Source organism: Cetorhinus maximus, unplaced genomic scaffold (genome assembly GCF_964194155.1).
Source record: "Cetorhinus maximus unplaced genomic scaffold, sCetMax3.hap1.1 HAP1_SCAFFOLD_971, whole genome shotgun sequence".
Classification (NCBI taxonomy): domain Eukaryota; kingdom Metazoa; phylum Chordata; class Chondrichthyes; order Lamniformes; family Cetorhinidae; genus Cetorhinus; species Cetorhinus maximus.
The window spans coordinates 92672-105982 of record NW_027596913.1 but is presented as its reverse complement, the minus strand read 5'-3'; the positions used below and the strand labels follow the sequence as shown (position 1 = coordinate 105982).

Below are 13311 nucleotides of genomic sequence, written 5' to 3'. Positions count from 1 at the left end.
CTCCCTATCTCTGTAAACTCCTCCAGCCCCTACAACCCTCCATATCTCTGTTACCTCCTCCAACCCCTACAACCCTCCCTATCTCTGTAACCTCCTCCACCCCTACAACACTCCCTATCTCTGTAACCTTCTCAAGCCCCTAAAACCCTCCCTATCTCTGTAACCACCGCAACCCCTACAACCCTCCCTATCTCTGTAACTTCCTCCAGCACCTACAACCCTACCTATCTCTGTAACCTCCTCCAGATCCTACAACCCTCCCTATCTCTGTAACCTCCTCCGCTCCTACAACACTCCCTATATCTGTAACCTCCTCCAGCCCCTACAACACTCCGTATCTCTGTAACCTCCTCCAGCCCCAACAACACTCCCTATCTCTGTAACCTCCTCCAGTCCCTTCAACTCTCCCTATCTCAGTAAACTCCTCCAGTCCCTACAACCCTCACTATCTCTGTAACCTCCACCAGTCTCTAAAACCCTCCCTATCTCTGTAACAACCTCCGAACCCTACGACCATCCCAACTCTGTAACCTCCTCCAGTCCTTACAACCCTCCCTATATCTGTAACAAACTCCGACTCCTACAGCCATCCCTATCTCTGTAAACAACTCCAGACCCTACAACTCTCCCTAACTCTGTAACCTCCTCCATCCCCTACAACCCTCCCTATCTCTGTAACCTCCTCCACCCCTACAACACTCCCTATCTCTGTAACCTTCTCAAGCCCCTAAAACCCTCCCTATCTCTGTAACCTCCGCCACCCCTACAACCCTCCCTATCTCTGTAACCTCCTTCAGCACCTACAACCCTATCTCTGTAACCTCCTCCACCCCTACAACCCTCCCTATCTCTGTAACATCCTCCGCCCCTACAACACTCCGTATCTCTGTAACCTCCTCCAGCCCCTACAACACTCCGTATCTCTTTAACCTCCTCCAGCCCCTACAACCCTCCCTATCTCTGTAACCTCCTCCAGTCCCTACAACCCTCCCTATCGCTGTAACCTCCTCCACCCCTACAACACTCCCTATCTCTGTAAACTTCTCCAGCCCCTAAAACCCTCCCTATCTCTGTAAACTCCGCCATCCCTACAACCCTCCCTATGTCCGTAACCTCCTCAAGCCCCTACAACCCTACCTATCTCTGTAACCTCCTCCAGCCCCTATAACCCTCCCTATCTCTGTAACCTCCTCCGCCCCTACAACACTCCCTATATCTGTAACCTCCTCCAGCCCCTACAACACTCCGTATCTCTGTAACCTCCTCCAGCACCTACAACCCTCCCTATCTCTGTAACCTCCTCCAGCCCCTACAACCCTCCCTATCTCTGTAACCTCCTCCAGCCCCTATAACCCTCCCTATCTCTGTTACCTCCTCCGCCCCAACAACCCTCCCGATCTCTGTAACCTCCGCCGCCCCTACAACCCTCCCTATTTCTGTAACCTCCTCCAGCCCCTACAACACTCCGAGATCTCTGCCCTTCTCCAATTCCGGCCTCTTGACCATCCCCCGATTCCCATCGCTCCACCATTGGCGGCCGTGCCTTCAGCTGCCTGGGGCCCTGAGCTCTGGAATTCTCTCCCTAAACCACTCCGCCCCTTTCTCTCTTTCTCTCATCTTTTATGAAAATGTATGTCTTTGACTGGTGATGCTCATTCCTAATATCTCCTTTTGCAGCTCGATGTCAAAATCTGACTCATTTAGGCTCCTGTGAAACGCTTTGTGGTTGTTTTACTATGTTAGAAATGCTATACAAATGCAGTCATTGTTTCTTAATATAACTGGACTCTGATTGTAACAGATTCTGGCTAAATATTCATTCACCTGGACTGTGAACCATGTCTGGAAACCAATTCTTTAACCAACTGTTAGAATTCTCTCGGGTCGAATATTTAATCACATCTCAATGTGATTACCAGAGTTTGAATTTTGCCAACATCAGTTATTGGCCGGAACAATGGGAGGAGAAACTGTCAGGAGGTTTTTTTCCCCCCCCCCTTCCCCCGTCCTCTAACCCCACCAAGTGCCAGTCTGCAATTTGTTCCCATGTTTTGCTTTCAGAGAGGCACTGACCCCTTGTTCTGCTATTAACACCTACTGATGTCTGACCTTCATGCCATTATTAACACCTGCTTTCGTCTTTAACACAATCATTAGCACTCCATTTCTCTTGTGTCCAACACATCTTTGTCAAATCTCACCTGAGTTTTCACCTATCTCTGTCCTTCTATTTTGTTCCACCCAGCCCCCACTCTCTTAAACAGTATTAAAAAAACACAAAACAAAAACACAATTACCTGGAAAAACTCAGCAGGTCTGGCAGCATCGGTGCAGAAGAAATCAGTCAACGTTTCGAGTCTTCATGACCCTTCGGCAGAACCCAACAAAAACCCAACACATTTCTAAAACAAAAACAGAAATACCTGGAAAAACTTTCTCCAGGTATTCCTGTTTTTGTTTTGGATTTCCAGCATCCACAGTTCTTTCCTTTGACCATCACATTTCTACATCTCTTCAGCTCTGGAGAAGAGCCATACGGACTTAAAATGTTAACTCTGTCTTTTCTCTGCGCAGGGCACTGACAAACCTCCTGAGTTTTTCTAGCACGTTCTGTTTCTGCCAGGAGACACGTTGGATGTGCCCCCAAATCTGGTGCGAATACTGGGGGTTGGCCAGAATATCGGGAGCGCCCCCCACCCCCAGTAACATTTAATGATTTGAGGTTGTCTCGGTCGGTCTGTTCCCTTTCTAGTGTTCACTTCTTAAACAGTTAAATCCTCAAGACAGCGGTGATGTCAACTCTGGAGGGTGGATGAGAAGCAACTCAGTTCAACGTACATCCTGGGTACCGTGTAATATAACTCACACGGAAAAGGTAGACAATATACCAGGGAACAGCTCCCTTAAGCTCAGAAGTCACAGGACAGTCGGGAGTCCAACATCTACAGACACCTTGTCGGATCAGCTCCAGCCTACAATAAACCAGGCTGTCTGAATCGATAACTGTAATCGTCACTATACGATTGATGCCTGAGTAATAACCTTGCATTTGGACTATACACTCGAGCCTGAATCACGGGGAGTTATTTAACTGCGTGCGCAGGTTTCCCCCAACACCTTCAGAGTGCAAATAAGACCACACAGAGGAAGTTGCCCCCGCAGGTTAGCAAGGCAAGGCAAAAATCAAACCAAAAACTAGGGATTATTTCTGGAGGGATAGAATTGAAAAGTAGGGAAGTGACATTAAGCCTGCATCAAAACTTGGTTGCACAGCACTGAGATTACCACGAGCAGTTCTGGTCACCATATTACAGAAAGGACATCGAGATACTGGAGAGGGAAGATTTACAATGCTGATCCCAGAAATGTGAGGGTAAACTCACATGAGTTTATATGAGGACAGGATGGACGGGCTGGGTCTTTGTTCTCGAGAAAAGAGAAGGCTGAGGGGGGTGACCTCATCGAGGTATTTAAAATTCAGAAAGGTTTTGATGGAGTGGATACAGAGGGAGTGTTTCCTCTGGTGGGAGGGGAGACCAGAACTAGGGGTCATCCATATAAGATCGTCACTAATAAATCCAATGGGGAATTCCGGAGAAACGTCTTTACCCAGAGAGTGGGGGGAATGTGGAACTCGCTCCCACAGGGAGTGGTGGAAGTGAATAGTGTCGATGTAGTTAAGGGGGAAGCTGGATAAACACATGAGGGAGAAAGGAATAGAAGGATATGGCGATGGGGTGAGATGGGGTGAGATGGGAGGAGGCTCGTGTGGAGCAGAAACACCAGCACGGATCAGATGGGCTGAATGGCCTGTTTCTGTGCCTCATATATGAAATCCTGTGTCATCAAATCCTGTCTATGTCACTGTACAAAGTGCCTTCTCTTATCCAGGAGTAACGGAGCTAGTTTTAATTCTGTTCCCCTTGGGATCAAACCCCAGGTTTTCCAGAAAATGAAACCAGTGACCAGGCTGACATCAATAAATTCCTTTAAATGTACAATACAGGCTCTGTCCATGGTGTCAAGATAAGGCAATGGCAGAGAGTGTGGGGATGAGGTGGAATTGAAGAGAGAGGGAGCCTCCTCACTAACACTGTGCCTTTGTGTAAGATACCCTTGGTTGTGTATACATGCATATGTAGGATTAAGATTGACCTAAACTCATGGTAAACAAAGGACTTGCATTTCTCTAGCGCCTTTCCCCCACCTCAGGACATCCCGAAGCATTTCACAGCCAATGAAGGATTTATTTTGCAGTGAGCTCACTGTTATAAGAAACACAGCAGCACACAGCAAGATCCCACAAACAGCAATGTGATTATGGCCCCAGACCATCTGCTTTTTTACTGATGTTGTTGGAGGTGTAAATTTTGGCCCCCAGGAAACCAGGAGAGCTCCCCCCTGCTCTTCTTCCAAATAGAGGCCATGGGATGTTTTACACTCACCTGAGAGGGCAGACGGGGGTTTAATGTCTCATCTGAAAGATGACAAATCTGACAAGGCAGCGTTTCCTTGGTACAGGCCCTCCGACAGTGCAGCACTCCCTCAGTACTGACCCTCCGACAGTGCGGCACTCCATCAGTACTGCCCCTCCGACAGTGCGGCACTCCCTCAGTACTGACCCTCCTACAGTGCGGCACTCCCTCAGTACTGACACTCCAACAGGGCGGCACTCCCTCAGTACTGACTCTCCGACAGTGCAGCACTCCCTCAGTACTGACGGGGTGCTGCAGTACGGAGGGTCAGTACTGAGGGGGTGCTGCACTGTCGCAGGGTCAGTACTGAGTGGGTGCCGCACTGTCGGAGGGTCAGTACTGAGGGAGTGCCGCACTGTCGGAGGGTCAGTACTGAGGGAGTGCCGCACTGTCGGAGGGTCAGTACTGAGGGTGTGCCGCACTGTTGGAGGGTCAGTACTGAGGGAGTGCTGCACTGTCGGAGGGTCAGTACTGAGGGGGTGCTGCACTGCCTGAGGTGCCGTCTTTCAGATGAGACATTAAAGCTGGGCCCCGTCTGCCGTCTCAGGTGGGTGTAAAAGATCCCATGGGCATTATGTTTAAGAAGAGTGGGTGGGGGGGGGGTTCTCCCCATGTCCTGGAACCAAAACCACTAAAAAGAAACTGATGACCTGGGTTATCCTCAGATTGATGAAGGATCTTGCTGTGTGCAAATTGGCTACCGGCTTCCCTGCATTACAACAGTGAGCAGAGTTCAGAAATTAAAGCACTTCATTGTTTGGGGCCATAAAACGCGATGGGATGCCCTGAGGCGGTGAGCGGCGCTAGATAAATGCATGTCCCCCTTTCACTTATTCTTGCTGCTTAACAGTGGCGAAGGCGCCTTTCAGAAGTGGGCGGTGCGCGGCTGACGTCAGCCCCTGCCTTGTATGGTCATTGATGTGTGTCGGAAGGGACGTCCTCTCGTTGGCTGGGGACACAGTTTGAATCATCTTCTTGATGTAAATTTCTGGGAATGAGTGAGGGCAGTTTGATAAAATCTCTCACACGTTTTGCAGCCACAAGTCTGGACGTGAATCGAGGAGGCGAAAGCATCTCTGGTGAGTAGAGATTTAAATATATATAATATATATATGTAGACATATATTAGTGAACAAAACAACAGGAAACAAGTTTAGAAAAATTTTTCAGAAGTTGGCCTTAAACTTTTTCCTGCCAGAGAAGTGTTTGTTTGCAATTGGCTATCAAATGGTAAGTAACCTGGTTACTTACATCTGTAAGTCTCTTTTTTTTTAAACCATGTTGCAGGAGAAAATATCTTTTTTCAGAGTTAGTTGGTGAGCTTTTTAAAGTTGTGCCTGTTGATGGAAGGTGCCACAATCACTTTTTCTTCCGAACTGAACTTTGACCGGCACACGAAACAAAAACAGAAAATAGCTGGGAAAACCCATCAAGTCTGAGCACATCTCTGGCGAGAGAGAGAGAGAGAGATCAAGAGTTAACGTTTCGAGCCAGCGGGTCAGTTTAATGTGCTGTGTCCCAACGCTGAATACAAACTCTCTGTCTCTGCCGCCACGGGTTGATTTTAGGGACCATCGAACAATCGGCGCTGTCTCCAGGAGAGGAGGTTGGGGGACATAAGCAGAATTGATGGCCGCGTTAGAGGAATGATATACTTTCTCAGTGGGGGAGTGGGTTTCGTTAAGGCACAGTTCATGGTTCAGCACCTCCCCACTTTTTTTTTTAGAAAAGGTGATGTTTTTGAGATGGTCCCTTAGGTGAACACGTGGATTTGGTTTCCAGTTTTGAAGTTTATACTGCGCTGCTTGTAGTTTGTAAGAGTGATTGATTGATTCATTCGGGATCACTCAGGGTGGATGGGTTGCTGCCAGCTCTGGTGGGTGGGGGTCGGTGGATGGGGGCGCGGGTCTGAAGAGTTCGAAATGAAAGTTAGATATTGGTGTGTGTTTGGGGTATCCCAATTTTTGAGTCCAGGAGAGTGTGTGTGTGAGAGAGAGAGAGAGCGTGTGTGTGTGTGAGAGAGTATGTGTGTGAGAGAGAGAGAGAGCGTGTGTGTGTGTGAGAGAGAGAATGTGTGTGAGAGAGAGAGAGCGTGTGTGTGTGAGAGTGTGTGAGAGAGAGATGTGTGTGAGAGAGAGAGTGTGTATGTGTGTGAGAGAGTATGTGTGTGTGTGAGAGAGAGATGTGTGTGTGAGAGAGAGAGCGTGTGTGTGTGTGAGAGAGGGAGCGTGTGTGTGTGAGAGTGTATGTGTGTGAGAGAGAGCGTGTGTGTGAGAGAGAGATGTGTGTGAGAGAGGGAGCCTGTGTGTGTGAGAGTGTCTGTGTGTGAGAGAGAGCGTGTGTGTGTGAGAGAGAGTGTGTGTGAGGGAGAGAGCGTGTGTACGTGTGAGAGAGTATGTGTGTGTGTGAGAGAGAGCGTGTGTGTGTGTGAGAGAGTGTGTACGTGTGAGAGAGTGTGTATGTGTGTGAGAGAGAGTGTGTGGGAGAGGCTATGTGTGTGTGTGAGAGAGATGTGTGTGAGAGAGAGAGCGTGTGTGTGAGAGAGTGAGAGTGTGTGTATGTGTGTGAGAGAGTATGTGTGTGTGAGAGAGAGAGTGTGAATATGTGTGTGTGAGAGAGATGTGTGTGTGTGAGAGAGAGAGAGTGTGTGTGTGAGAGAGAGAGTATGTGTGTGTGTGAGAGAGAGAGTGTGTTTATTAAATTTCTTCTATTTGATGCTGTAGTTTTTGGAGTTATTTTCTCCCAGGGAGGAACAGGAGAGATTTGGTTTTCTGTTACTCGGCCCCTCAGGAAGTGTTAGCTCCGCCCTGCAATTGGAAAAACAAAAATGCCCCCGTGTGACCTGAAGACTGAGGGTAGTTGCGGTTTCTGTGGGGCCTGTAATGGACACTGGGGGAGGATGTTTGATATGGACACCTTCCTGGACAGTGGCACCAGAGTTACTCAGGGAAAGTAGCGCTTTTCCCCACCTCAGGACGTCCCAAAGCCTTTCACAGCCAACGAAGGACCTTTTTTTTGTGTGTGAGCTCACTGTTGTAATGTAGGAAACGCAGACAATTTACGCACAGCAAGATCCCACAAACAGCAATGTGATAATGACTCAGATCATCTGGGTTTTTTTTTAGTGATGTTGTTTAAGGGATAAATATTGGCCCCAGTACCACGGGGAGAACCACCCTCACCCCACCCACTGCTCTTCTTCCAAATAGTGGCCGTAGGATCTCCCCGCGACGCCTCCCTTGGCCGAATGTCAGTCTGGATTGTGAGCTCCTGATCTTTGTACTGGAGGGGCTGGTGCCCACAACCCTGTGAGTCAGAAGTAAGTGTGCGACGGACTGAGACACTGACTCACTTTGCTGGGCCGACAGGGCTTCCATGGAGCTTGTGTCTCTGAATCCACCGCAGTTAGAAACAAAACAACATGTTTACAAAAATCAGCTGTTTCACCTGAGGACAGTTTTAACAATCTGAAGGATTGCAGACTTCAGTGCAATTTGGATGTGAGATTGACTCTCACTTTTACTGTTTTACGCTCGGACATTGAATGCAAAGTGTTCTGTCCGAGAGAGGGATGTCCTTCCCCTGCTGTGTGACTATGAACAACATCTGGAGTAAGGACTGGCTCCTTGTCCCTGTCTCCACGTCCTCCCATTTACCTTTATAACGTTTTCCGTTTTAATGTTGTGGGGCTAATATTCACCCCAATGAATATCGCTGTCAAATAAAAATCGTATCTGGGTCACTATCGCATTGTCCTTTGTGGGATCTTGCTGTGCGCAAATTGGCTTTTGCTTTTCCCCCCATTACGATGGTGACCCCCACTTCATAAATGGAAGGGAGTCATTTGGCTGTGAGGCTCTTTGGGATATCTTGCAGCGGTTAAAGGCGTTTCAGAAATGTGAGTTCTTCACCGGATATACAGCAGGCCATTCGGCCCATCTGCTCCGTGCCGGTGTTTCTGCTCCACACGGGCCTCCTCCACCACCCCCCTCTCCATCTCACCCCATCACCCTATCCTTCCATTCCTTTCTCCCTCATGTGTTTATCCAGCTTCCCCCTAAAACACATCGATACTATTCACCTCCACCACTCCCTGTGGGAGCGAGTTCCACATTCTCCCCACTCTCTGGGTAAAGAGGTTTCTCCTGAATTCCCCATTGGGTTTATTAGTGATGATCTTATATCGATGGTCCCTAGTTCTGGTCTCCCCCACACACAAGAGGAAACAGTCTGTCTGTATCCAGGTGCGTGTTCCAGAAGGGTCTTGTCAGCAATGCCTACCACAGTCAAATAACTCGCCAGCCAGCACTATTGTGGGGGGGGCAGGTAAAAGAGTTGCTGGTGGTGGGGGTGGGATGTTGTTGACACAAAGGGGTCATTCCAGCAGCCAGACCATGATCTCTATATTCCATCACCCTTCTCCCCACCCCCCTCCCTCACCCAACCCCAACATCCCCGACTGTAACACACTCTGAACAGGTTAATCTCTAAACACCCCCACCTTCCCCCCGCAGATACACCAGGAGACGATGAAGGAGGAGATCGGAGCCGGAGTGTCCTTCCTGGTCAGCATGGTCAGGAATCGCAGCAGGCTACATCAGGAAAAGATCGAGGAGTTTGGGGAGAAGCTCACTGCGATACTGTACCGAAAATACCAGAATCACTGGTACCCAGCCAATCCCAGCAAAGGACAAGCATACAGGTAAGCAAACAGCAGAGCCGCCCAGTACAATGGCTAGAATATTACAGCACAGAAACGGGCCATTCAGCCCATCTGCTCCATGCCAGTGTTTCTGCTCCACACGAGCCTCCTCCCACCCCCTGTTCATCTCACCCCATCACCATATCCTTCTATTCCTTGCCCCCCGCCCGTCCCATGTTTTTATCCAGCTTCCCCCTGAAAGAGTATAAAATATTGGCCAGGGAGGACCCTCCTCACTATTTCTTGCATTGAGCTGAGGGACATTGTCCATCCACTTGCGAGAGCAGATGGAACAAGTCCTGGGTTTGAGTCTCCACCCCAGAGACTTCAGCCCCATAATCCAGGCCGACACTCCACAGCGCCAGTGCCGAGGGGGCGCCGCGCTGTCAGAGGGTCGGTGCCAAAGGGAGATGCTGGCCTTCAGGTGAAACTTTAAACCAAAGTTCCCGTCTGCCTCCTTGGTGGGTGTAAATGATCCCACGGCCACTATTTGGAAGAGGAGCAGGGGGAAGGTCCTGGGGCCAATATTTACCCCTCAACAAACATCACTAAAAAAACAGATGATCTGGGTCATTATCACATTAATGTTTGTGGGAGCTTGCTGTGCACAAATTGGCTGCCACGTCTCCGACATTACACAGTGAACATACTTTTGAATAAGTATTTCATTGGCTGTGAAAGGTTTTGGGACATCCTGGGGTGGTGAAGGCGCCAGAGAAATGCAAGTCTTTGTTTTGAAAAAAAACAAAAAACTGCAGATGCTGGAAATCCAAAACAAAAACAAAAATACCTGGAAAAACTCAGCAGGTCTGGCAGCATCTGCGGAGAGGAAAACAGTTAACGTTTCAAGTCCGTATGATTCTTCAACAGAACTAAGGAAAAATAGAAAAGAGGTGAAATATAAGGAGGTTTAAGAGGGGGTGGGACAGGTACAGCTGGATAGAGGGCCAGTGATAAGGTGGAGATAGCCAAAAGATGTCATAGACTAAAGGGCAAAGAGGTGGTGACGGTGGTGATATTATCTAAGGGATGTGCTAATGGGGACATTAAGGGTAGAAAGCAGGACGAGCAAGGTACCAGGTAGCCCTAGTGGGGGTGGGGTGGGGGGGAAGGGATCGAAATAGGCTAGAAGGTAAGAGATAAAACAATTGATGGAAATACATTTAAAAATAATGGAAATAGGTGGGAAAAGAAAAATCTATATAAATTATTGGAGAAAAGGGGGATCGGAAAGGCGGTGGGGATGGGGGAGAGAGTTCCTTGATTGTCTTTGTTTTGAAAGTTGCTCGAAGTTGTCCCTGCAATACCGCCCTTTCCCCACCTGGGGGCGCCGCTGCTCAGTTTTAAATTTGGATGAGCAGCTGAACCGCTTAAAGCCCCTTTAAAGCTGATACAATGAAATTTTAGGGGCATCTTAAAGGAAGGGAGATGGAGGTGGAGAGGTTTCGGGAGAGAATTCCAGAGTTTAGGGCCCCAGGCAGCTGAAGGCACGGCCACCAATGGTGGAGCGATGTAAATCAGGGGATTCTCAAGGGGCTGCAATTGGAGGAACGCAGAGATTTTGGAGGGTTGTCGGGCTGGAGGAGGTTGCAGAGATAGGGAGGGTTTTAGGGGCTGGAGGTGGTTACAGAGGTAGGGAGGGTTGTAGAGGCTGGAGGAGGTTACAGAGATAGGGAGGGTTTTAGGGGCTGGAGGAGGTTACAGAGATAGGGAGGGTTGTAGGGGCTGGAGGAGGTTACAGAGATAGGGAGGGTTGTAGGGGCTGGAGGAGGTTACAGAGATAGGGAGGGTTGTAGGGACTGGAGGAGGTTACAGAGATAGGGAGGGTTGTAGGGACTGGAGGAGGTTACAGAGATAGGGAGGGTTGTAGGGACTGGAGGAGGTTACAGAGATAGGGTGGTTTGTGGGGACAGTTTTGAAAACAAGGATGAAAGTTTTAAAATGGAGGCGTTGTTGGACTTGGAGCTAATGTATGTCAGTGAGTGACGGGGTGAAGGCTGAACAGGACTTGGTACAACTTGGGAAAAGGGCCAGTAGGGTTCTGGATGGTCTAATGTCTGTCCTCTTGGATCCTTCAGTATATTTTTTCTCTCCCTGGTAGATGCATTCGGATAAACAGGAAACATAAAGCAGACCCATCCTTGTTGCTCGCTTGTCAAGACTGTGATCTGGAATATAACCAGTTGAGACTGCCCAAAGAGATTACGTTGTGGATTGATCCCCAGGAGGTGTGCTGCAGGTAAGTCTTCACCTGGATGGTTTAGCAACACAGTCACCGCAGAGACAAACACAAGGAGCTCATCTGGAGAATTGTGTCCGATTCCCACTGCCTCACACTTTAGGAGGGAAGGCGAGGCCTTGGGGAGGGTGAGGGGGAGATTGACTCGAATGGCGCCAGGGAAGAGGGACTTCAGTTCATGTGGAGAGACTGGGGAAGCTGGGATTGTTCTCCTTAGAGCAGAGAAGGTTAAGGGGGAGATTGAATCGAGGCGTTCAAAATCATGAGGGGGTTTGGATAGAGTCAATAAGGAGAAAGTGTTTCCAGTGGCAGGAGGGTCGGTAACCAGAGGGACACAGATTGAAAGGAATCGGAACCAGAGGGGGAGATGAGAATTTTTTTTACACAGCGAGTTGTTGTGATCTGGAAGGCGCTGCCTGAAAGGGGGGTGGATGCAGATTCAACAGGAACTTCCAAAGGGGGAATTGTGTCTGTCTGTCTCTCTCTCTCACTGCTGTGCTCTCTGTCTCTCCTTCACTGTACGGTAAACCTTCCCTCGGCTGTGTTCTGCCAGTTTGTGTGGGTGTTTGTTGTTTATACCAGGTTGTTAGTGGCTGTGTCTCGCGTGTTGCTGCCTGACCCGATTCCCACTAAATCTTCATTTGAAATTCCTGCAGGTGTAGTGATGGGAGTCTGCCTTTCACTGTCGCTCAGTTTGGACAAGACTCCAGGAGGGCGGCGTCGTTAGACTCTGAGCAAGGCAGCGCGTCCTCGGAGTGCAGCACACCTGACTGCCACTCGGAGACTTCGTCAGATGAAGGGGAACATGCCAAAGGTCAAACAGTGAAGGAAACTGCAGCAAAAACAGCTGAAGCTACTGGCAAGGTAAAGAGAATATTGAGCACCCAGTGCTGGGAGGGGCGGAGTGAATGATTTCAATACTCTCCGGGCCAATCTCCCACCTTCTACCCCTGGAAACTCATCAAAAACTCAACTGACCCCAGACCCTAACTCACATTGAGTCCCGTTCACCCATCACTATCCTGTCGCTCACTGACCTACACTGGCTCCTGGTCCAGCAACACCTCCGTTTTTAAAAAAAAATTTCATCCTTATTTCAAATCCTTCCTCACCCCTCCCTATTTCTATAAACCCATGGAACCCTCCCTATCTCCGTAACCTCCTCCAGCCCCTACAACCCTATCTCTGTAACCTCCACCAGCCCCTACAACCCTATCTCTGTAACCTCCTCCAGCCCCTACAACCCTCCCTATCACCATAACCTCCTCCAGCCCCAACCCTCCCTATCTCCATAATCTCCTCCAGCCCCTACAACCCTATCTCTGTAACCTCCTCCAGCCCCTACAACCCTCCCTATCACCATAACCTCCTCCAGCCCCAACTCGCCCTATCTCCGTAATCTCCTCCAGCCCCTACAACCCTATCTCTTTTACCTTTTCCAGCCCCTACAACCCTCCCTATCTCTGTAACCTCCTCCAGCCCCTACAACCCTATCTCTGTAACCTCCTCCAGCCCCTACAACCCGCCCTATCTCCGTAATCTCCTCCAGCCCCTTCAACCCTATCTCTTTTACCTTTTCCAGCCCCTACAACCCTCCCTATCTCTGTAACCTCCTCCAGCCCCTACAACCCTATCTCTGTAACCTCCTCCAGCCCCTACAACCCTCCCTATCTCCGTAATCTCCTCCAGCCCCTACAACCCTCCCTATCTCTGTAACCTCTTCCAGCCCCTACAACCCTCTGAGATCTCTGCGCTCCTCCAATTCTGGCCTCTTGACCATCCCCCGCTTCCCATCACTCTGCCATTGGCGGCCATGTCTTCAGCTGCCTGGGGGCCCTAAACTCTGGAATTCCCTCCCTAAACTCACTCACTCCCTCCCGAACACAGTCTGTCTC

General features: G+C 49.4%; 1 protein-coding gene across 1 annotated transcript; it reads left to right on the top strand.

Annotated features, from left to right (window-relative positions):
• The first annotated feature begins 9004 nt into the window (after positions 1 to 9004).
• Positions 9005 to 11420, top strand: LOC144675362 (protein BTG3-like). Its single transcript, XM_078536193.1, has 2 exons — positions 9005 to 9177; positions 11279 to 11420. Exons 1-2 carry the CDS (start codon positions 9005 to 9007, stop codon positions 11418 to 11420), a joined length of 315 nt encoding a protein of 104 aa, XP_078392319.1.
• Positions 11421 to 13311: the final 1891 nt, after the last annotated feature.

Excerpts from the sequence above, each read along its gene's own strand:
- LOC144675362 (XM_078536193.1), top strand. The coding sequence starts at position 9,005 with ATGAAGGAGGAGATCGGAGCCGGAGTGTCCTTCCTGGTCAGCATGGTC. Across the intron at positions 9,178-11,278 it reads AGCAAAGGACAAGCATACAG|ATGCATTCGGATAAACAGGA; the intron begins GTAAGCAAACAG and ends TCTCCCTGGTAG.